The 21,054-nt window shown below is 52.3% G+C and overlaps 8 protein-coding genes across 8 annotated transcripts; 4 read left to right on the top strand and 4 right to left on the bottom strand.

The window, feature by feature from the left end:
* Positions 1 to 354: 354 nt before the first annotated feature.
* Positions 355 to 1,326, top strand: AYL99_05570 (hypothetical protein; the record flags this gene model as incomplete). The annotated part of the gene is made up of 1 exon (XM_018837082.1): positions 355 to 1,326. One exon carries the CDS (start codon positions 355 to 357, stop codon positions 1,324 to 1,326), a length of 972 nt encoding a protein of 323 aa, XP_018693935.1.
* Positions 1,327 to 1,447: 121 nt separating this feature from the next.
* On the bottom strand, positions 1,448 to 2,416 carry AYL99_05571 (hypothetical protein; the record flags this gene model as incomplete). Its single annotated transcript, XM_018837083.1, has 1 exon — positions 1,448 to 2,416. One exon carries the CDS (start codon positions 2,414 to 2,416, stop codon positions 1,448 to 1,450), a length of 969 nt encoding a protein of 322 aa, XP_018693936.1.
* A 508-nt stretch (positions 2,417 to 2,924) lies between these two features.
* AYL99_05572 (hypothetical protein) lies at positions 2,925 to 4,034 on the bottom strand (the record flags this gene model as incomplete). The annotated part of the gene is made up of 1 exon (XM_018837084.1): positions 2,925 to 4,034. The coding sequence occupies one exon, from the start codon at positions 4,032 to 4,034 to the stop codon at positions 2,925 to 2,927; it is 1,110 nt and encodes a 369-aa protein (XP_018693937.1).
* A 2,245-nt stretch (positions 4,035 to 6,279) lies between these two features.
* On the bottom strand, positions 6,280 to 8,331 carry AYL99_05573 (hypothetical protein; the record flags this gene model as incomplete). The annotated part of the gene is made up of 1 exon (XM_018837085.1): positions 6,280 to 8,331. The coding sequence occupies one exon, from the start codon at positions 8,329 to 8,331 to the stop codon at positions 6,280 to 6,282; it is 2,052 nt and encodes a 683-aa protein (XP_018693938.1).
* An 804-nt stretch (positions 8,332 to 9,135) lies between these two features.
* On the bottom strand, positions 9,136 to 9,870 carry AYL99_05574 (hypothetical protein; the record flags this gene model as incomplete). The annotated part of the gene is made up of 3 exons (XM_018837086.1): positions 9,136 to 9,546; positions 9,596 to 9,702; positions 9,750 to 9,870. The coding sequence occupies 3 exons, from the start codon at positions 9,868 to 9,870 to the stop codon at positions 9,136 to 9,138; spliced, it is 639 nt and encodes a 212-aa protein (XP_018693939.1).
* A 1,027-nt stretch (positions 9,871 to 10,897) lies between these two features.
* Positions 10,898 to 12,632, top strand: AYL99_05575 (hypothetical protein; the record flags this gene model as incomplete). The annotated part of the gene is made up of 4 exons (XM_018837087.1): positions 10,898 to 11,054; positions 11,102 to 11,201; positions 11,254 to 11,778; positions 11,825 to 12,632. 4 exons carry the CDS (start codon positions 10,898 to 10,900, stop codon positions 12,630 to 12,632), a joined length of 1,590 nt encoding a protein of 529 aa, XP_018693940.1.
* A 1,502-nt stretch (positions 12,633 to 14,134) lies between these two features.
* Positions 14,135 to 15,022, top strand: AYL99_05576 (kinesin family protein; the record flags this gene model as incomplete). Its single annotated transcript, XM_018837088.1, has 1 exon — positions 14,135 to 15,022. The coding sequence occupies one exon, from the start codon at positions 14,135 to 14,137 to the stop codon at positions 15,020 to 15,022; it is 888 nt and encodes a 295-aa protein (XP_018693941.1).
* A 1,122-nt stretch (positions 15,023 to 16,144) lies between these two features.
* On the top strand, positions 16,145 to 20,974 carry AYL99_05577 (hypothetical protein; the record flags this gene model as incomplete). Its single annotated transcript, XM_018837089.1, has 10 exons — positions 16,145 to 17,672; positions 17,726 to 18,022; positions 18,079 to 18,590; positions 18,658 to 18,710; positions 18,743 to 18,858; positions 18,918 to 20,118; positions 20,175 to 20,466; positions 20,533 to 20,636; positions 20,692 to 20,848; positions 20,909 to 20,974. 10 exons carry the CDS (start codon positions 16,145 to 16,147, stop codon positions 20,972 to 20,974), a joined length of 4,326 nt encoding a protein of 1,441 aa, XP_018693942.1.
* Positions 20,975 to 21,054: the final 80 nt, after the last annotated feature.

The raw sequence follows: 21,054 nt of genomic DNA on the forward strand, positions 1-21,054 counted from the left end.
GGACAGAGTCGGCAAACAGGACATGTCGTCCCGTCGGCAGTGGTAGTAGTAGGGAAAAGCGATCCTCCTCCACCTCTCTGATCCTGAGATCCGATTTGGCAAAACGCCATTGCCTAGAGGGGGCATCGGTTCAATAGCCGACCACGCCGAATGGCCGGTGGAAAAGTTTCCCGGGCAAGAAGCGGAAAACAAAAAGGAAAAGCAACAGGAATGCTCCTTGGGGCAGGAAGAAAAAAAAACAAGCACAGCTTCTTCTGCAGAGGTAAAGAAAGACCTCGACTTCTCTCCCAATATACAAACAACGATTAGTCTATATCACCTCGACCGTATATAGGAAAACCAGGGCCGCGAGCTATGGCGCTCAATCGAACTTTCACCCTCAACACCGGCGCCAAAATCCCCGCGGTCGGCTTCGGCACGTGGCAAGCTGCACCGCACGAGGTCGAGAAAGCGGTCGAGATAGCTCTCAAGGCCGGCTACAGGCACCTGGATTGTGCGGCGATCTACAGAAACGAGACCGAGGTCGGCCTGGGCATTCGGAAGAGTGGCGTCGACCGGAAAGACATCTTCATCACGACGAAGCTGTGGAACAGCAAACACGACCCCAAGGATGTCGAACCAGCACTCGACAAGTCGTTGAAGGATCTCGGAGTCGACTACGTCGACTTGTACCTGATGCACTGGCCCGTGGCCTTTGCGTCGGGAGACCGATGGTTCCCACTCGACGAGCAGGGCGTGTTTCGGCTGTCAGACGTGCCGTTCACTGAGACGTGGAAGGCCATGGAGGCACTGTTGAAGACCGGCAAGACGCGCGCGATTGGCGTTTCCAACTTCAACATCCGGCGCTTGAAGGAGCTCCTCGCCAGCTGCGAGGTGGTGCCCGCGGTCAACCAGGTGGAGGCACACCCATATCTCCAACAGCCCGAGCTGCTCGACTTCTGCAATGAGAAGGGGATCTTGATCCAGGCATACAGTCCCCTGGGGAACAACACGACCGGCGAGCCAAAGACGCTCGATGACCCAGAAGTCCATGCTGTCGCCAAATCCTTGGGGATGGACCCCGGCCAAGTCCTCGTGAGCTGGGGGGTTCAACGCGGCACGGTCGTGCTGCCAAAGAGTGTGACCGAGAAACGCATCCGCGACAATTTCCAAGATGCCATCCTCCCCGACGAGGCGATGAAGCGGCTGAACGCACTCGAGCGACACAAGAGGTTCAATTTCCCCGCCCGATGGGGGTACGATATCTTCGACGAGCTTGGCGACGAGCAGGTGGCCAAGATCGCGAAGGAATCGGGGCCGGAGAATTTGCAAAAGTTCACCGTTTGAGCATAGAGCATAGAATATAGACTGCAATAGACCGCATAGACCACCTGTCGGACCGACCGGAGTTGTCTCTGGGTCGTGTAAATGCACAGATGTATGTCGATAACAGTTTCGTTGCTGCCGACTACAGCCCGATCGCAGGGCAGACTCTTTGGTTCTGGTAGTTCCAATCAAAAGCCGCCCACACCCCATACAGATGTACCTGACTTGCGATGACCACGAAGACATGGAAGAGTTGGTGCGATGAAAACCAGATGTCAAAGTCGCCCGGCCATATTGATTCGGGTATCCGAGTCACGAAGAAGAAGGCGCCGGTCCCATAGACGAGGCCTTCCAGAAGCCAGTAGGGCATCCCCGAGCGCACCCACATCTCGTTCCAGCCGTAGAGGTAGAGGCCGTGAATAATAGGTGCGAAGCCCGACAGCGCGGTGAGTATGAACGCCCAGGTTCGATGGCCTCGGTATTTCAAGCCTTGCAGCCGTGGGTGCAGGACCAGTGTGGCCGTGATCAGGCTGAGGGAGATAATCATGCTCCAATAGATCCAACGAAGCAGCGGCTCGCAATAAAACCCCACGTAGATCCCGGAGAAGAAGCTACCCAGGATCAGCGTAAGGATCCCCACGTAGTCGAGCCGCAGCATCAGGTTCTCAACATCTTTGGAGTGGCAGATCAATGTGTGGTAGGTGGAGGAAAAGAGCATGGTGACGATGGAAGCGCCGCCCTGGATACTGAAGACGGCGTAGTCGGCCACCGACGCCTCAGGGTAAAAGTACCCGAGGCCGCGGTAGACGAGAACTTGGCCCGCGGCCAGACAAAAGGCCGGAATAAGATGGCTGTAGATATTGACCGACTCGTTGTGGAGGTGTCCCAGGGACAGGACGCAAATGAGCCATGAGTTGGCAGGCGGTCGATAGCCCGACCGTGTGAAGTGATTATCTTGATACCATTCAGGTAATTCTTCGAACTTCAACAGCCTGTAGGGCTTCGATTTGAGCTTCGAGATATTTTCATGGAGCCCGGAGAAACTGGGTGCACGCGCCCGAGCCCTGGCCAGCTTCTCTTTCGGTTTTCGGTAGGCAAGAATGAACGACATTTCGCTCCAATTTTAAAAACGGGTTAAGGCTGATGGGCAGGGGTCCAAGAACAGATCTAAGCGACTAAGTGTGGTGGGTATGGGCAGAGGGAGGAGGTTGACCGGGCCAGTATTGATATTATATATCCTAGTATCCCCAAGACGCCGTAATTGCGCCTTTAACATATAAACATGGCAGAACTGAAAAAGAAGGAGGTCTCGGATTTCGTCTTCACATGCGCGAAAATGCTTAAAATTTGACCCAAGCCGCCGACACGTTGATCTGCAGATTCCGGGCTCGTCGATTCGCCGTCATTTCCGAAATTGGGCGCGAAGCGAGGCGCCAGTCAACGGCTCCAGCTCTTTCTCCAGGGCCTCCGGGCACCCGATTGATTCCGCGGCTTGACCGGGATCCAACTGGTTCAAACTTCGTCATTGGTCGCTTGCCACTTCTCTTCGTCGTCGGCAATAAAGAGTGATTTTGAGACCTCAATGTGGTGGAGACGAGCACTGGCAGTCTGCACGCCGTCTATTCGAAATGGCCAACACTCCCTTCGATGCTGACTTTGTTCTTGCTCCTAATTTGGAACCGTATAAGTTGTGGGCGAGAGGTTTCCGCCGCTTCTGAGGAAACCTTCAAATCCAATCGCGCAGGGACAACCACCGGCCGCCTGAAGGTGATTTCCATGAATAGCGGTGCATGGCCATCCCCAAAAGTAATGTATGTGGCTGCTAAGGCACCGACATGATTGCCATGAGCTAGTTTTCCAGGGAAACCAAAGAGCTTTGCAGCGACCCTCGAGGTATGTATCGGGTTGTAATCCTTGCAGAGCCTTGCCCAGTGTGCTGGATCGTTGTGTTCGACGGCAAATGTTGTCGAATCCGACCAGGCCGGGATAGCTTCTGCGGTGCGAGCACTGTCCGAGTGTTGAGCGATGTCTGGTCGAACTTTCGCGAACTGCAGAATCGTAAAATATTGCCGAAAGACCGTGATTATGTCGTTCGAATCCTTGCTTGGGACGTTCAAGCTAACCACAAGGTCGACCTCGAACCCTCGTTTGACGGTGCGAACATCTTTTGAGAGCGTCGCAGTCAAGAAGGCTTTGTTGAGAGATGTCAAACTCTGCTTTGTGCACAGATCCGGCCTTAGCAGCTCGAATCGATTTCTTACATTGACAGAACCCAACGGTCGCACTTGACATGACGGGTGGGCAAGCAAGAGCAGCATGGCTGGCTCAGTCAGAGCAGACAGAAACAGAAGCAACTGTGAGCCCACTAGCTGAACACCCTCACTGGCTGGTGGGCTTTTGATAGCCGCGCAATATGCGGTGAGGTCTGCTTGCGTTACTTGAAATGGCATCACCAACGAAAGTTCGTCTGCGCCTGACGACTTTGGAACTTCAGACACCCTATTCCCGAGGTTGAAAATGCGCATGCATGCAGAGGAAATCGAGTGCCTGACAGATCTCAAGAGGAATATCATCAAGACAACAGTGATGTCAATACCAGAAAGTGCGTTGGGTAAGAAATCGAGCTTGATCTGGCGGTCGTGTTTCCACAGCGGCAGCAGGTGCTTGCATTTGACGGCCAAAATAGGGAAGAGTAGAAGGAGAAGGGGAAGAGATGCAATGACGGCCATTGTGCCTCAGATGTAGACGCTGACGCTGGCGCCGACGCTCTTGCAGGGAAGAGACCGGTCGAGTACTTCGGTAGGACTTGTTTTCCGACTGTTCACAGTATGGACCTTTTGATTCTAAGGCAATTATTACAAGGCCAAGTAGAATCATTCCCAACAGCAGAGCCTGAGCCTGCAGAAAGCGTGGCTGGGTGGTTCAAACGGACGTCGGATCTCTTCCAAAAGAAGTCGCGCGCGCCACGTGACTGCTTGTTTTCGCCCTGATACCGGTAGCTTTGCACGCCGCGTCTATATTGGGTGGCATCTTCCTGTCTTCAACGTGAAGTAGAAACGCTGGAACGCATAACAAAAACTGCCCAAGCCCCTGACTGTTGGTTGCCATAGCGGCAGCAATTCGGTCCCTATGCACCACACCCGCCGACACGGGGTAGGGTGCCCAACACAATGTGTAGCAGCATCTCACATCTCGACCGAGCAAGCAGTTTCAAAACGCGGAGCCGCCTGTCGCCCGGTTTCCCTTCCCCCCTGGACCGATGTGTAAAATCCTCCCATCGAGCACCACCCTTCAATCGAGAAAATAACTGCTAGTAGTCTGCCGAACTCACGTCCAAAACCAAGAGTGTCGAGCTCAGGAAAGGCCACCTTCGATCAAAGAGTCTGTCACGAGCCTGCTCCTGGCCGTAGGTCTATCTCGAGATAAAACACTGTCCCATTGGTATGATCCCCTACGACCCGTGGCTCTGCTGAGTGCTGCTTGACACTGTATAAACACACTTAACTTAGTACTGATAATATGTGGTATTGAATGTGAACCTTAATTTGGACCTTTCGTAGACATGTGGTTGATGAAACGAACATTCAAGGCGAAGAAAAGGTACTTAATACTATTCGACCGATAGAGCCGACCGGACTCCTAGATTTTTGATATAAGACTTTTGTCGCCCGCCGAAGGATTAGGATCATTAAGATCTGGTTGTGAGAGCCAGATACTTCTCTCAGGACCTCCTCTACTGTTGTCTTCCTTCGTACTCTTCTTACTCCTCTTTGAGGGAGCTTTACTTCCGACAAGCTGTACTCTGTTACACTTCCTACTATATTTTCCTCCAAGCCACTGCTATTCCACACCAGTTTGATGTCGGACTTTAAACTGAAGAGAGTTTTGTTTATCAGTCCAGCTGCTGTAACCATGACGCGTAATGCAGCAAAGGCCGGGAGCGTCTTCGAGTGACCCTAGTAAAATACAGCGCTTTTATGATTAATGCCTTATATCACACTACGAATAATATATAGAGATTCAAAGAATGGATGAATACGAAAGTGATATATACCTGAAATAATAGGAGGATGTCCTGTCGGAAGGACGACCACGAGTTAATGCGTACCCAATGCGAAGAATTAAACAGGTCACCTAATTTTCCCAAGTGGGAAATTGAGCTGAAAATAGTTTAGCCACGCTTTCCATTTCCAGGCATTACTTGCTAGATTACTGTTGATCCAGCCCTCCCTAGTACACAGTGTCGCTCAGCTCTCAAGGCCTCTTTCTTGATGTTCAAAAGCTTGGAGTCTTGAATCTTAGTTGATAGCTGCATATGTACTATGTAGTCCTCATGGTTACAGTATTGCCATTGCATTGGAGAGCGAGCATCTACTATGTACTTGATTTGAACACACATGGAATACCGGCACCGCTGTCCACCAACCCTGGTACAAAGTACTACGTATCATCAAAGCGCTTGCATACATGTTAGGGTGCGGTTGAACCTATTTCACTCCAATTATCACTGTCGGTAATCCCGTTCCAGCTTTGCCTCTGGCGGTAGTGACTAAAAAAAGCATTAAGAAATCCCTCCTCCCTTGCTTTTCCAGCTCGCGTTCCTTAAAACTCGGAAAATTGTCGAAATTGGTCTGGTTACCTGGATCATTCCCATCTGACCCTCCTCCACGTCCCAAATTTTCATATTCCCATATTCCAGCGTCGTGAAAGTCGTTAAGCTCGTCGCGTTATGAAGTGTCGGGCGCAGCTTCCTTCTGTCGGAGAGATACCGGATTGGGAAGATCCTTTCTGCTGGCTTCCACGTCTGGTATCATCTTGCGTTCGCCTCGGTCACTGTCAAGTGACCCATTAAGCTCTGGAGTCAATTGATGTCTCGTTCACCTTCTTTTCCTCGTTGCGATGTTTCATCTCTCCTCAAACAGGGACTAATCACTTCTCGCAATCGGAGTATCTCCACAAGCTGGGTTAGTCAAGCTAGGGTTGTGCAGGGGCAGATGCCTGAGGAGGCACAGGGGCAGGTGAGGGCGTCGCTCCCGCTGGCTGGGAAGTGGTAGCTGGAGTGTTTGACGATGCACGAGCCTCACTCTGCGTAACGGAGGTTTGAGGGGTGGGTTGTGGTTGCGACTGCGATGGTGGGGGGCCAGCTGGTGGTGGTTGTCCTGCTGGTTGGGTTCCAGGTTGCGGGTTTGGAAAGCCTGGCGCTGTTCGCGAGTACTCCTCAATACCAGATAGTATGCCGTTTGTAAGCGGAACCTGGTCAGCGACCATCTGGCCGCACATAACCACATCGGCGTCTCCCATTGGTTGCCATCTCACATTTCTCAGCCTCTGAGCGATGGGTCGTCCGGTAGGGTCGAATGAGGGATCCGGGGAGACCATCACCCCTGCTTTTCCAAAAAATGTCGGAGCAATCGTGAGAACGATAGAATCGATCAGATGAGAGTGATGCGCTTTTAATAGGTCTGAAAGCACCATCCCACCGCCTTCCACCATGACGCTCTTTATACCTTCTCGAAAGAGCACATTGAAAATACCTTCCCACTTCAGCCCTCCTTGTGCTGGATGGTAGTCATTAATCATCAGATATTCTCCGCCATGGGCTTTCAGCGTGCTCACAGCAAAAGGATGCAGCAAGGCACCCGGAGCAACCACTATCCAAGGCGCCTTGCCCCGACCTTCGGAAGCCATTTTGAGCACCTTCAAGCCCGGATGGATGCGCAGGCGTGCATGAGGATCAATGATAATCGGTCGTGGTTGGAACTCCCAGGCTAGCCCACCATACCCGCCCGGGTCAGCGAGTCGACAGTTCAGCGCAGGATCGTCTGCTATGGCAGTTGAAATCCCAACCAGGATGGCATCGTGTCGACTTCGCAAATAGTGTGTCATTGCCTTGGTCTCTGGACCGGATACCGCCGTGGGGATTCCCTGCAATTGGCTGATCCGGCCGTCGAGGCTGCCTGCCCAGGTGAGGGTGACGTGGGGACGGGTTCGGACCGGCGTGAGTCTGGGATCGGGCATGTATGGTTCCAGAAATCCTCTGGCATGATGAGGGTATTGTAATGTGTCCCAATGCATTACTGTTTGGGGCTCATTTCGTGCATCTGCTTTTACGGGTTCCAGTCGGCCAAAGACGCCAGGCTGATTGGAAGGTTGGAATTGAGGCTTTGGCGGAGCCGGTGGTGCTGGCGGCTGTCGTGTTGGGCGCCCTTGTTTCCAGCCCTTGTGTGCTTTGAGAGTGACGAGTTGATTTCCCTGGCGCCAGGCATACTGGAGATTTCGCACGTCTGATACTTTCAGAAACTTCCCACCTGCAGCCAGCATCTTCTCTGGCTCCTCCCACATCTTCCAGAAGATCGAAGAGGGCACATAACCTTTTGTAACCTCACAGCGAGCGGTTTGCATGATTCCAGTATTGCGTTTTGAAGAATCATTGTAATCCAGATCATGTGAATGTGTCATTCCACCATCCGTATCCTTCAAAATGGTGCATGTCTCTATTGGACCGCGGTTGTAGACCACTTTCATCTTCATCGTACATGTCTTTTCCTCCCTCGCTCGTTTCCTTCTCTGCTGTTTGCCCTCTGGAGTTGGACGCGGCGTGTGAGGCTTCATGTAATGGGCGCGGCGGAATCTGCAGTGATAGTGGTCCACCTTGGCAGAACCGTCCTCCGGTGGGTGTTCAGTTCTCATCTTACGCCAGATATTGTCGACAAACGGGAAGTATGTTTGCCAGTCCGCGACAGGCATGACAATAGGGTCTTCGAGGGAGAAAAGTCTGTCTCTCATCTCGGCGAGATTGGGTGGGTTGTTGAAGACACTGTAGTCCTCAGGTTCATCAGTCCAGACGCGAGGGGATTTGCGATTCGACGATGTTCGTCCAGACTCCGCGTCAGCGGCACCTTCATCTTCTTCCACATCCGCATCGTGCATGTTGGCGTCGTTGGCGGCTTCATCGTCAGCCTCGCTTTCTTCGTCATGTTGGTCAAATTCACCAGGCGCATCAGGCGTCTCAGATTCGGTGCTCATGGTGATCGACGCGCGGGTAGCGTACGGTGGGCTGACGACCGACTAACGGGAAGACGGTGGATGCTCCGTACGACGACGGGCGCAGGCAGGAAAGAGGCGCGTTCTCATTCGGACTGCCGACAGTTTGAGGTCTGGTAGAGATTAGGCACTGATCGGGGAAGCCGAGACCACGGACGGATCGTTGACCGACCTGGATTGATAGTTTTCACGCCTGGCTCACTTTTCGCATTGAATGCCACCAGATAATTAGTGAACGTGAGCGGACTCTGAAAATTGGCGCGGCGGCCGGGGTTTGAGGATTCGCCAAAAGAGATGCCCATCAGGGAGCGGGGTCCACCCGCCCCGCCAAGAGCCTCTCATGCAAGGAACCAGCCACCCAGCTCAACTAGAATCGCCCGCTAAGATAAATCGAATAGGCTCTCAGCACCGCCGGAGCTTCAACCAGAGCGCTAAGTAGAGCTGCTTGGGTGCCTGGGTCAGGGTCCCTACTAAGCTGCGAGCACCTAAGCTCTGGGCCGCTCTGACCATGTCTCAGGCTAAGAACCTTGTCAGAGCATTTGTCACATTTGAAAACTGTCGTATACACAAGTTTGAAGTTTGAAGGATGACAGACAGCAAAGACATTGGCAACTGTTAAGATTTGATTTGACTCCTCCAATTCGTTCATCTTTGCAGCACTTGCCGTGTGTTCCTTGTCCCAAGCACCGACACAAGACTGTCCTTGGTCTTTTGCACCAGGTTGCCAAACACTACATTTCGGGTATCATTCATATTCTTCTTCCTCTTTTGTGAGGGTAAAGTGATTCACCATCGACATTCATCCAGCTCATCTTCTTGCACCGTACCTGGGTCGGCTCCTGGACCGAGTCCTGCTTCTGCTTCTGCTTCTGCTTCTGCTGTGACTGTAACTGCTCCGGGAACTGTAACTTGGACTGCGTCTTCTCCGCCGGGGTGGACTTCGAGCCGGTTGGCCACGTCTTCGGGGTGGTGTTCTAGATGGCGATCTGGAATATGAAGGGGACCGCCGACGCCGCCTGGGCGGTGAAGGAGATCTTGAGTAAGTATCACGGGGGATGTACGTGTCGTCCTCTGCTGCTCGCCTTCCTCCACCATACCCACCTCTTCTTGGGGGTGGGCTTCGATATCTCGGTGGTAGGGGTCCTCTTGGTGGTGGTCCGTAGCGGGAGGGCAATGGACCGAACCGGGAAGATCTGGCTGGAGGCGGTGATCTTGAAAAGGCCCGGCGAGGAAGTACAATGCTCACGGATATGACGACACCGTCCAATTGGGCTTCATGCATGTGGGCAATGGCAGATTCTGAACCGGAAGGGTGATCATACAGGATGTAGGCGGTGCCGCGATTTGTCATGACTGTTCCACGTTAGACACCTTCTGGGTCGGGTTGAGATTAGACATACATTGTTTGTTCAGTGGAAGGTCAATCGACTCGATACGACCATATGAGCCAAAGATCTCGCGCAGATGGGCCTCGGTCACGTTTCTGGTGAGTTTTTCCACCACAATCTTGGAGCTCTGCATCCGTCGATTATCTCTACTGGGACTGCGCGTGTAGCTTCTTTCTCGATAGGACCTTCTGTCACCGCGACTTGGACTCCGACTCCTGCTGCGCGAGGTGCTTCGGCTGTGGCTTCTCCCCGGGCCATGCCCATTGCGCCCGTCGCGAGGTGGAGGCGACCGAGTGTACGATCTGGACCTGGAGCGAGAAGGGGAACGAGAGCCTGACCTTGGCGACGGTGATCGACGCGGCGAATGTGAACGGTTGAAGGGTGGGGAGGGTGCGCGTTGTATCGAAGTTGGTGTATGCGATCTGGTAGGGGAACGCCCTCGTGACGGCGATCGCGAGGGCATCTTGGAGAGAAATTCGGGCGGTTTCGTTGACGAATTTGTGAAGAGTGAGAGTTTCAGAACATACTCGGAGATAGATTTCGTGAAACAAGAGGGAAGGTAGGGTATCTGATGTCTGCGTAGTTTGAACACTGGTAGGTAATTATTTTGGTGTTGAATTTGGTTTGGCTTCCTATCCTTGGTTTTACAGGAGACGTCACAATGCTTCGCCGTACGAAAATCGGCTTGGCAGACCTTCACTTTCATCAATTCAATTGAGCTGGAGAGTCTTCACCATCCTTCATCTTCCCCGTCGTCACCGTCGGATCAGCTTCCATCTGCCATCTTGAGACCGACCCAGTCCTGCAGATGATGCTCTTCCCTGTGGAACGCCGATCCATCCACTTCTGTTCCGGGCAAATGAAGGTATCCTGTCAGCTCTCCGCGCCCGAAAGATTCGTGGCACGCCTGCCGATCCGTGATCTTCTCCCCACAAATGCTCTGTCACCTTCCTGAAAGGCGAAGTCTTCCACCAATCGCGAGGTTTACAAACCTGGGGAATTCGCTGGCTTCGAATGTGTCGAACCAGCCCCCCGCGGAATGCTGGAAATAAACAGGTCTTTGTTCGAGAGCATCCTTATTAGGATGGCCGCCGCAATAAAAGCCAAAGGGTAGGAAGGAGCTGTCAATTCTTCGTTCTTCAACCACTGTGCCATCCAAAATGATTGTGTCCTGTGTCCTTGCTGGTTTGCTCCTTGCTGAGATTGCTACATGTGTTATTTCCTTGTCACTTGCTCCTCCACAAAATGCCAGCAAGCCCCTTCTTGAGTCCTTTGTCTCGTACTCGATTGAGTTTTCATCCTTTCCGGATTTCGCAGGTAAGGTTCTGGAGAAGCGGTAGGACCTCATCACCAACTCTCTCCAGGCAACTCGAGTCAACCGAATAACTTCTCATACAACCTGTTAAACAACTTGCGTGACCTCCAAGGGTCTTATCCAATCATCAGAGTCGGCGGGAATACGGAGTACGTCCCATCCTAGGCCGTATTGATTGACTAATACCAAAGACACGCCCAGAGACTACGCCACTTTCAATGCTTCCCAAACGGCTGCCCTGATTGGGACTTTTAACTTCACAAGGTCGAGAGACTACCCAACAACGATATCCATTGGCCCTGGGTACTTTGACTCTTACTCTACCTGGCCAGGTATTACATATATCCACGGCTTTAACTTGGGAAAGAATGGCTCCATCGGCCACGAGACCTTGGTGGGAACTGTTCCACTAGTCTGCAAGGCTCTTGGTACCACCAAAGTCGCCTATTGGGAACTAGGCAACGAGCCCGATCTCTACAAGACGAGTGCCCAGGGGCCAGTGAGACCGAGTTGGTGGAATGAGACCGATTACGTCCAAGAATGGGTCAACAAAACCCGCACGATCCGACAACTGGTCCAGCAGCACTGTCCGGATATTATTAGTCAGGGGAAATTCAAGTTCTACGCCCCCAATTTCGCGGGAACTTCTAACAGTCTGAACTTGATCACCACATGGCAAGCTGGGTTGGACGCCGATAACGATATCGCTTTCATTGACAGCCACAAGTGAGTCAGTTGAGAAGACGGCGACATGATTGCTGACGGCGGCCAGTTACATTGGAGGCGCGACTCAGCCGGGTGTGACTCTCCAGGGCACCCTAATGAACCACACGTCGACCGTTTTATCAGTCAGCAAACACCTCAATGAATCAAGCCTTCTTGCCCACACAGGACTTCCATACATTCTAGGCGAAACAAACAGCTTATACAACGAAGGTGCACCTGGCTTGTCGAACTCCTTCGGTGCTGCCTTGTGGGGTGTGGATTTCAACCTCTACTGTGCTGCCACGGGCATTGCTCGAGTTCACATGCACCAAGGCACCAATTATAGGTACGCTTCGTGGCAACCGGTCCCGACCGTCAACGAGACCCAAGGCACAAAAGCACCATACTATGGGAATATTATGGTAGCCTCGTTTCTAGGGGACCTGACAAAAAACAACGTCAGTATCAGTGACATCGAACTCGGGAGCACATATGAAAATGCCTATGCAGCGTACGTCGATGGCCGGTTGGAGAGAATAGCTATCGTCCAGATGAATGCGTACAATTACACCTCCACCGGCACGGCCACAGCCAAGGGTCCGCGCCCAAGCGAGACGTTCAGCTTCCAACTGCCAACCACTAGCACTGGATCCGCAGCGAAGGGAGTCAGTGTGCAGCGACTGATGGCAAACGGTAGTGATGCCATCACGGGGATCACTTTCGATGGGTGGTCATATAATTATGAACTCCACGAGGGGATGCCAGTGAAGTTGAATAATATCACTTCAGAAGAGGTGTTGCAGATCGCCCAGGGCGGCGTGCTTACTGTTACAGTGCCATGGTCTAGCGCAGCGATCTTGAATGTCCAGTGGTGAATCATTCAGATATTGTGTATCTGGTATGGAAGTGGATCAAGGGAGTTGTCCTGCTGAGAAATGCGTCGCATGGATCAATGCAGCTGGGTATATAATCCTTACCTAGACAAGACCGTGTACCTACGGGCCTGGTGTGAAAGTGGCCCTAGTCTGGCGGGCCTTCTGCTGCGGCGGTGGTCTCCAACATTGTCGCACAATCTACGATATATGTTCTTGTTCTCCTGCCAGGGGAGAAGAGCCCACGCTTAAGCAGCAAATATATACCATGCCTGTTCAGATTGCCCGATCTTCTCTCTGCCGCCCTTGTCCACGGTAGTCGCTAGGGGACCACCCACGGCTGCAATTGGCCTTGATCCCATTGGGAGACCTGATGGGTGAGATGCCATCTCTTGGAAATGAATAGCTGCCACAACTTAAGGTAGTCGAGCAGCATCTGAAGGCACCGTATTTTGTAGGACACAAGTCTAAATCTAAAACGCCCCAGCCCTTGCCTTCGAATGCGGAAAGCAAAGGACGATCCAGAGGGACTCGCTCACTTTCATTGAACGTTTTTTAGCCTGAGCGTTCGTTCACGCCTTGGATTTGTGCCGACTGAAGACTGGGATCATTGTCACCGAACGAACATTCGAAATGATTCCTGACAGAACATTCATGCGAGGGACATTTTCATCTATTACGCGCATTTCCATAGTGCATTGCTGAAGAAGGTCTAATGAGGCTTACATTTCTATGGAAGGTCGATCGATTGTCTGCAGGAGAGGTCTGTAGGTGCCAGGACTTGAACCAGGGGTAACCTGTTAGTTGCTACAGGCGCGGTAGGCGAGTGCTATCTAAGAATGTGGCCAGTGCCAAGGACCACGTGAGGTCACGTGGCTGTAGTGGCTATACATACCTCTAGTTACTGTGGTTGCCTAGCCGCTTCACATACCAGGTGGGATAAAATAGTCTGCGTCTCGATCAAATTCTTCGTCACACAACGGTTACCCTTTGGACATTCTCTATCTTGTATTCTGACTATTCTTGCCATTCGGCATGACCTCCAGGGCTCCGAATACGAAGTCCATCGAGGTCTTTGCTCGATGGCGACGGCTGACTCAATCGGAATCTGCACAGGGCGAGGCCACTCGGAAAACAAGTTCTGGAAATGCCCATTTTCTGTTGTCAGTCTCCGTAAGTCGGCAGGGTCAGAGAGGAAACCAGTCGTGGACGAGCCCTGCGGCTTTCAAGGCCATATTCAATCCAGAACACGACAACGGCGCAATATTTGACTCCATTGTTGCGCCTGCTACCCCGCGAGTTCTACAGGGTGGGAGCTACAGCTTCTTCGCATACGGACACACCGGCAGCGGTAAGACACATACCATCCTAGGTTATAACTATGACGATAGAAGGAGCTCGGATTGACTCTCGCGGCTGCTCGCCAACTTTTTGAGGTGATCGACGTCTTAAATAAGGAGAATCCAGCCGGAGAGAAACTGGGAATTGGCTTCAGCTTGTTCGAAATGCGCAAGAAGTCGGCCTTTGATCTTCTCAATTGGCGTGCAGAGTGCCACATCAGAGAAGGCGCCGATGGCAAGGTTTACATCCGTGGGGAAACTGAGAAGCTCCAGGACGGCAAAGTCAGGGTCTGCCCAATCGTTAAGCAACCCTGCTGGACCTATGATTCTTTCCGCCAGGAGCTGACTCGGGCCTTTGGCCGCCGAACCGTAGGCTCATCGACTCTTCACGACCAGAGCTCCAGGACTCACGCGATTTTGGAGTTAGAAGTTATCTGCCAATCACTAGTAGACGCACGTCAGGCTGTCATAGAGCGACAATCAGAGTTGGTCCCTGTGGGCAAGCGTGCGACCGACGTCAACCTGGAAGAGCAGTACAAGGGCCTCATCGCCCTTCCGGACGGCGGATGGGCATACAACCCAGATTACAAGATCAATCAAGAGCGTATTGATGCAGCCGAAGCCGAGAAGGCTGCCTGCGAGGCAAAGGTTGCTGCTGCAGAAGCGCTCGTAGATGAGATTCTGGAGTTGAGTGCATCTCCCTGCCTGGGTGCCAAGATGGTATTTGTCGACCTTGCCAGTGCTGAGTATCAACAAGAGAAGGGGAGCGCTCAACCTCAACTGACCAAGCAGACCCCTCAAGAGCGCCAGGAAGGTCGTCAGATTAATACCGACCTCCTAGCGCTGAAGGAGGTGATGAGGGCCTGGTCTAAAAATCAACCGAGAATACCATTCCGGTCGTCGGCACTGACCACGGTGCTTCGCGAGCATTTCTCGAGTTCGGAAAAAGGGAATTCCGCCATGATCGTCACCGTCTCGCCTGCGATGGAACAGTATTCTGCGACACTGAATTCTTTGAAATACGGAAGTCTGGTTGGCGTTGCACACGCATAGATGCAACCAATGCATGGTTTGTCAGAGGCCTCTTCCAGAAAGGCTCCATTGTGTCGCGGTTCCTCCAAATATCTTCACCTGTCACAGAGACACAGTATCGGCAAGACCGCGAGAGGGCTTGGTGAATGAGCAAGCGCAGCATAAGTACATACACCTTGCGTAGAGAATCAAAATAACCCTTGCACCTAACCGTTGCACCTAATTGCTTCCTAACGAGACATCTCTTAATCGAATACTCCTCACTGCGCATGCCTCTGCAGGTCTGACCTCTAGACTCTCGTGACAAATAGTAGTAAATCTAATAAACCGCCGTGAGATGCTTTTTGAGTTGGACGAGAAACATTGTTGGCAACGACATGACTCTCTTTTGTCCCCTCCCTCCCTCCTTGGATTGCTTGTGGGTGGGAGTCTGGCTGGAGCAATGGGAGACGGCTTTATCGCCGCTGTTGTCACACTGAGTAAACTGACCAACACTGTCTGCCGTCATCAGCTCAAGCTGACCACTTGAAGACTCGATTTCTACCCGATCTGCGACGTTGAATCCTTGTGGCGGGGAAATTTATTGTTCCGATGCGGCCGGCCTGCCAAGAGAGTCAACACTCTCACGCAGCACAACTTCCTTCTGTCAAATGAGGCTTCCAGTCCCCATTGCTTTGCCATCTCTACTAAATATGATGCGTCTGGCACCCAAACCCTGTCTGAACGTCGCTTTCATCTCCAATCGACAGGGATCGTCTAGGAGCTCATCGAACCCTGTCATGATCGCGGAGAAAACGCACCAATCTTATTGTCCAGGGTCGATTCCTAGCTGATGAGGTTACTGGTCCGTCGGAGCCGATCCCTGCAACCGCGGCTGAGGTAATGAAACTTGGGGCTGTCCGGGTGGGTGCTAGGAAGCGGAGGATCTGAGGTTGAAATCACAACCCAGTGTGTTCTCGCCTTGTGGGATGGAGGAACCCAGAGTATTGTCGAAAGAGTTGGAAATCAACCTGATCCGACCAGCCCATTCAGATGCGCATCCTGTGCCCGCTGTCGCCAGGACCGTTACGTCCTGAACAGTTCCCCTGATGCGTCGTGGCACGCAGGTTGATTGCTTGAACATTGCTGCTTCTCTCGCCCTCCATGGCTGACGGCACAGCGTCTCAAGTTCCACATATCCTCATGGCACCTGCCCCAACAGTACGCAAGCAGAACTCGTCGTGTGATCCGTGTCGGCGTTCGAAAAGACGATGTGCTTTCCCGGACGGGGTCAACCCCGGCTCCCCAAACAGCTGCATGAACTGCATTCACCTCGGACATAATTGCACCTTTGATTTTGTCAATTCCCGTCTTAATCAGAAGAAGAAGGCCAAGCAACCAGTCTCGCATGCGCAAGAACAAGCCATCGCCCCAGCCACCTCGAGACCCGAGAAGCAGTTCATTGTTCCTCTGCCCGCGGATCCGGAGTCCCTGGACTCCACTCAAGTGACCGCGCAAAATGCACTCTGGAACGGAATCCCGCATACCGGGTTTCTTGATGTCGATATGTTTATGGGGAATCTGGTGTCGGAATGGACCAACTTGGAGAGCCAGGTGTTGACCTCGGAAGCCCAAGCCGCAGAGCAATATCAAACCAGCAACACATCAGCCTCAACCGTGCACAGCTCGACTAGCCATTACCAGACACCACCTAGATCACCCAATGACTTATTTGCCCGAAGAAACTCGACGCTTGGCCTTTGGCGGGGCAGTCCAATCCACTTGCTCAACTCCAGTGTTGAGATACAGCGAATAAACCAAAGTCTCGGCGAGGTCTACAATTCCATGATGTCTGGGATTGCCATAAGGTATCTGGATTACAACTGTAATCTATTCGCTGGGTCATACAAATATTCGTTTGACCCGGATCAGTCAAACCCATCAACCTTGGACATCAACGGTGGCCAATCCGTGAACAACGCATTGACACCACCGTGGAAGAAAGCAATAGTAGACACCAATGGCCCCCAGGTGGACGCTAATATGGCACCGGAGAAACTGGCGAGGCAGATCAATAAGGTTACCATGATCGGAGTGGCTCGGTTTTTGGATAACTTTGGCGCGCTTTACAGCAATGTCATTGATCAGAAAACACGCAGCCAGAACGAGCGCACCTTGATCGCTGTCCTGCAGGCATTCGCCCTCCAGTTTGCGCCGTCGCGACAGGCGGAAGGTCCCTTGGCACGGTTCTTCGACAACCCCCAAGGCGGAAGTCAGTGCTCGACATCAGACGCCATGCCGGGAGACCGGAGTACCAATAGTCAACACGTCTTCACTGCCGCTTGGTTCAATGCGCATTCTCATATGGTTTCATCGAGGAGAATCCGATCCTTCGTCAAGCTTTATTCGGTCTTCCTCTTTCTGATGACCAGCGTACCACCAGAAGCAGCGTCCATTCCCTGTTACGAGGACACTCCTCTCGGGCTCTTGGATAATGCTTTGCGCCAAATGGAAGAACTGCAAGGGTTGGTGCAAAGCTATTGCGGGCATCTGGGCCGCCAGTCAATTTATCGATTCCTCCTTCTATCCTCCGTGGGTATTATCCGCTGGTACGGGTACCTACGCGACACCATTGATTCTGTGCTTCATGAGCGGCCCTGTATGCTAGAGGACGCGCCTCCGAGGTCGAAAGGTAAGGTATCACGGTAGAGGTTTGCAGTGTTATAACAATTAACGATCCTTCAGGAACCCTCCTGAGTGGTCATTTGACTCCAGATTGGCAGCAACCAGACCTATTCGACCAAGAAGTCCCTAAGCATTGTCAGAATGCGGCAGGAGACCTTTTCCGTGCCTATAGGGGAACCATTAACCTGCGGCAGATCCTCTTGACTGGTGACACAACATACGATATACCTACTTTGAGGAGTGCGATCACATTGGCCATGGCCATCAACGACGAGTTTGCATTGACCTATGGCTCGTGGCTGCAGCAATGCAACATCTCTTTTTTTCTCCTCTCTGAGAAATCAAAACTCGCTTCAGGTGAACAATCTTATCCCCCCCTGACCAGACTTGAGGCTGACTGTCCGGCAATTCAGCGTTCATGCTGTTGTTTTCGGGCTTAGCCAGTCTATTACTCGTAGAGCAGCTGCATCGCTCATCCATCATGCTACCTCTTGCGGAGAGACAGCCCCTTCTGGACAGGGCACTGTCTTATCAGCGAGAGGCCGTCACGTCTCTTCTTACGATAGCACAACGTATTGTGGACGTATCGGCGATGGGCGAATTTAGACTCATCAACAGTGTTCAAGCAAAGATGCACTTCATCTCACATCATGCAAATACGGTCCTGGTGGTCCTGGCTTTGTCTAAAGCAATCGAACATACCATCGACCTATATGTATCAACCGGTCAGCAAGGCGACTTGGCCTCGACGACGTTCTCCGACATGGAACCTGATTCGGAGTGGGTCGCCAGTATGAAGCCGTTGCTTACGTGTTTATTGACGCTCGATTCTACCGTGTCTGGAGCGATCACTGCGAGACCAGCGCTGCAGAAACTGATGCAGCAATATGGTGATATCCTAATGGATTGCTGGTCACACGAAGACGTGAACAGTCTATCATGATGACCTTTTTGGGTGAACATCAGATTTTCTAATGATTAGTTGGTCCAAGACTGCTCGAAACAAGGCCATTAATCTCACGGCAAATCCAGCGAACGAGGAACAGTACGCCTGAATGTACACTGCGCACCTGGCAGTGTCGAGGACTCGTCGATCGTCTGGCTACACGACTGCGGCTCCGATGTCAGCAGCCGCGCCGAGCTGGTGGATCCCAAACACTTGGGTGGCCGCGGACGGTCGCCACCCCATGAAGGTCAGTCACCACTTCAAAAGGTACACGGTTTCAATGTCATCGACTTCAGCGACTCAAAGGTCATACGGCTGGTCATATATCAAGCCGGTATCTTGAATTGTTGCTGTCCTTCTTCGTATCAACACTCTGCTACTGGAACAAGTCAATCCTCTTGAACTACGGAAGACACTCTCCCAGCGCAACTCGAGCTAAGAACTTCAACATGCCCTACAGATCACGATGGCCATTGACACCGCCGACGTTGTCAGTCCCGACGTTTATGTTTAATTCCTCGTCCTCGAACGTCAACTCGACTGATAAAATCTTTGCTGACGCAAAACGCCCCGATACCCACTTCCTCACCCTTCATACCTATCGCGAATGGTCGAAGCGGTTTGCTGCAGGCGTCCAGTCCGCAGGACTTGAAGATGGGGATCGCGTGCTCCTGTTTTCCCCGAACAGCATCTTCTATCCGGTTGTTGTCATGGGTGCTTTGATGGCTGGTGCCATCTACAACAGTGCGAATCCGGCATATACTGCACGCGAACTTGCGCATCAGCTCAAAGATTCCAGTCCTCGAATCGTCCTCGCAGCGGAGAGCTGCATAGACCGAGCTCTGGAAGCCGCTGACCTCGTCGGTTTTGACAGAGGACGCATTTTTCTCTTCTCCGAGGTATCCATGGACCACACGAAAGAAGTGCCGCCAGTGCCCCATGCCAAAGTCCAAAATTGGAGCAAATTGCTTGCAAGACCTGAGATCGGTCGAAACTTTGTCTGGGAAGAGCGTCGGACCGAGGCGTTCTCGGAGCGCACTGCTATTCTGATTTATTCATCAGGCACGACCGGTCTTCCGAAGGGCGTTGAGTTATCTCATCGAAGCCTCATTGCGAATATACTCCAACTCAAAACAATCCACATGTCAGATCCCACTGTTGTGGCTCGGCGGACTCTCTGTGCAGTTCCAATGTACCATGCACTTGGGTTGTTATACTACAGCTTCACAACGCCAAAATGGGGTATCGAGACATACGTGATGGAGCGATGGAATTTGGCAGATTTTCTGAGTCACGTCCAAAGGTTCAGAATTACGGAACTGGTGCTCGTTCCGCCGATGTTAGTTGCCTTGGCCAAACACCCAGCGGTTCGCGATGGGACATGCGACCTTAGCAGCGTCAGGAAGGTGGCAGCAGGTGCGGCGCCAATCGGTATGGAAGTAACGCAACAGTTTGAAGAGCTTTGGGACGGTAGACTCAAAGTGCGTCAGGCTTGGGGAATGTCAGAGTGAGTTGGGGGAGTCTATCTGTCCTACGAAGTGTTACTGACGGACTCATTTTCAGGGCACCAGCAATCACGCTATGCTGGGACGAACGCGAGAACTCGGGCCCAACTTCGACATCGATCGGCGAGTTGGTCCCTGGGGCAGAAGGCATGCTGGTCAATGATACCGGCGAGGAAGTGACGCTGCCGGGGGAGACGGGAGAATTTTGGATCCGCTCCCCGAACGCAATGAAGGGATATTGGCGCAATCCCAAAGCCACTGCAGAAACTATCAGCAATGGCTGGCTAAAGACAGGCGACATAGCATACCGAGACGAGGCTGGAAAGTGGTACATGGTGGATCGGAAGAAGGTGAGTTGCTAGGGCGCCAACGCTCGAAATGTTCTGGTTTTGACCAGTTACTGACGCGGGGGCCAGGAACTGATCAAAGTCAAGGGTGTCGCAGTAGCTCCGGCAGAGCTCGAAGCTCTTCTCCTAGAGCATAACGAGATTGTGGATGTTGCCGTGATTGGCGTCAAGACGTATGTTGATGGCTGCAAACATGTCGAATAATTGTGCTGACAGCGGTCTCTTTAGGACGACGGATGACGAACGACCACGCGCGTATGTCGTGCGGGCACCAGGATCACGCCTTACTGAGAATGATGTCGTGGACTTCGTCAAAGCTCGAGTTTCGACCATCAAGCACCTCACAGGAGGCGTGGCTTTTATTGATGCTATTCCCAAAAACCCGGTATGTCAAATACACCTCTATTCCCCACGCCGGTATGGTGCTAATTGACTTCCCTTCTAGTCAGGAAAGATATTGAGGCGGCAGCTGCGGGAGATTGCTGCAAAAGAGACGGGGTCGAAGTTATAACCATCTTCTTTGGAGGAAATAAGGCTGGAAGGCGTGGACAGTAGACGGCACACCTCCGTATAAGAAAAAAAGGATACACA

This window comes from Fonsecaea erecta (assembly GCF_001651985.1).
Source record: "Fonsecaea erecta strain CBS 125763 chromosome Unknown Scaff4, whole genome shotgun sequence".
In the NCBI taxonomy this organism is placed as follows: Eukaryota; Fungi; Ascomycota; class Eurotiomycetes; order Chaetothyriales; family Herpotrichiellaceae; genus Fonsecaea; species Fonsecaea erecta.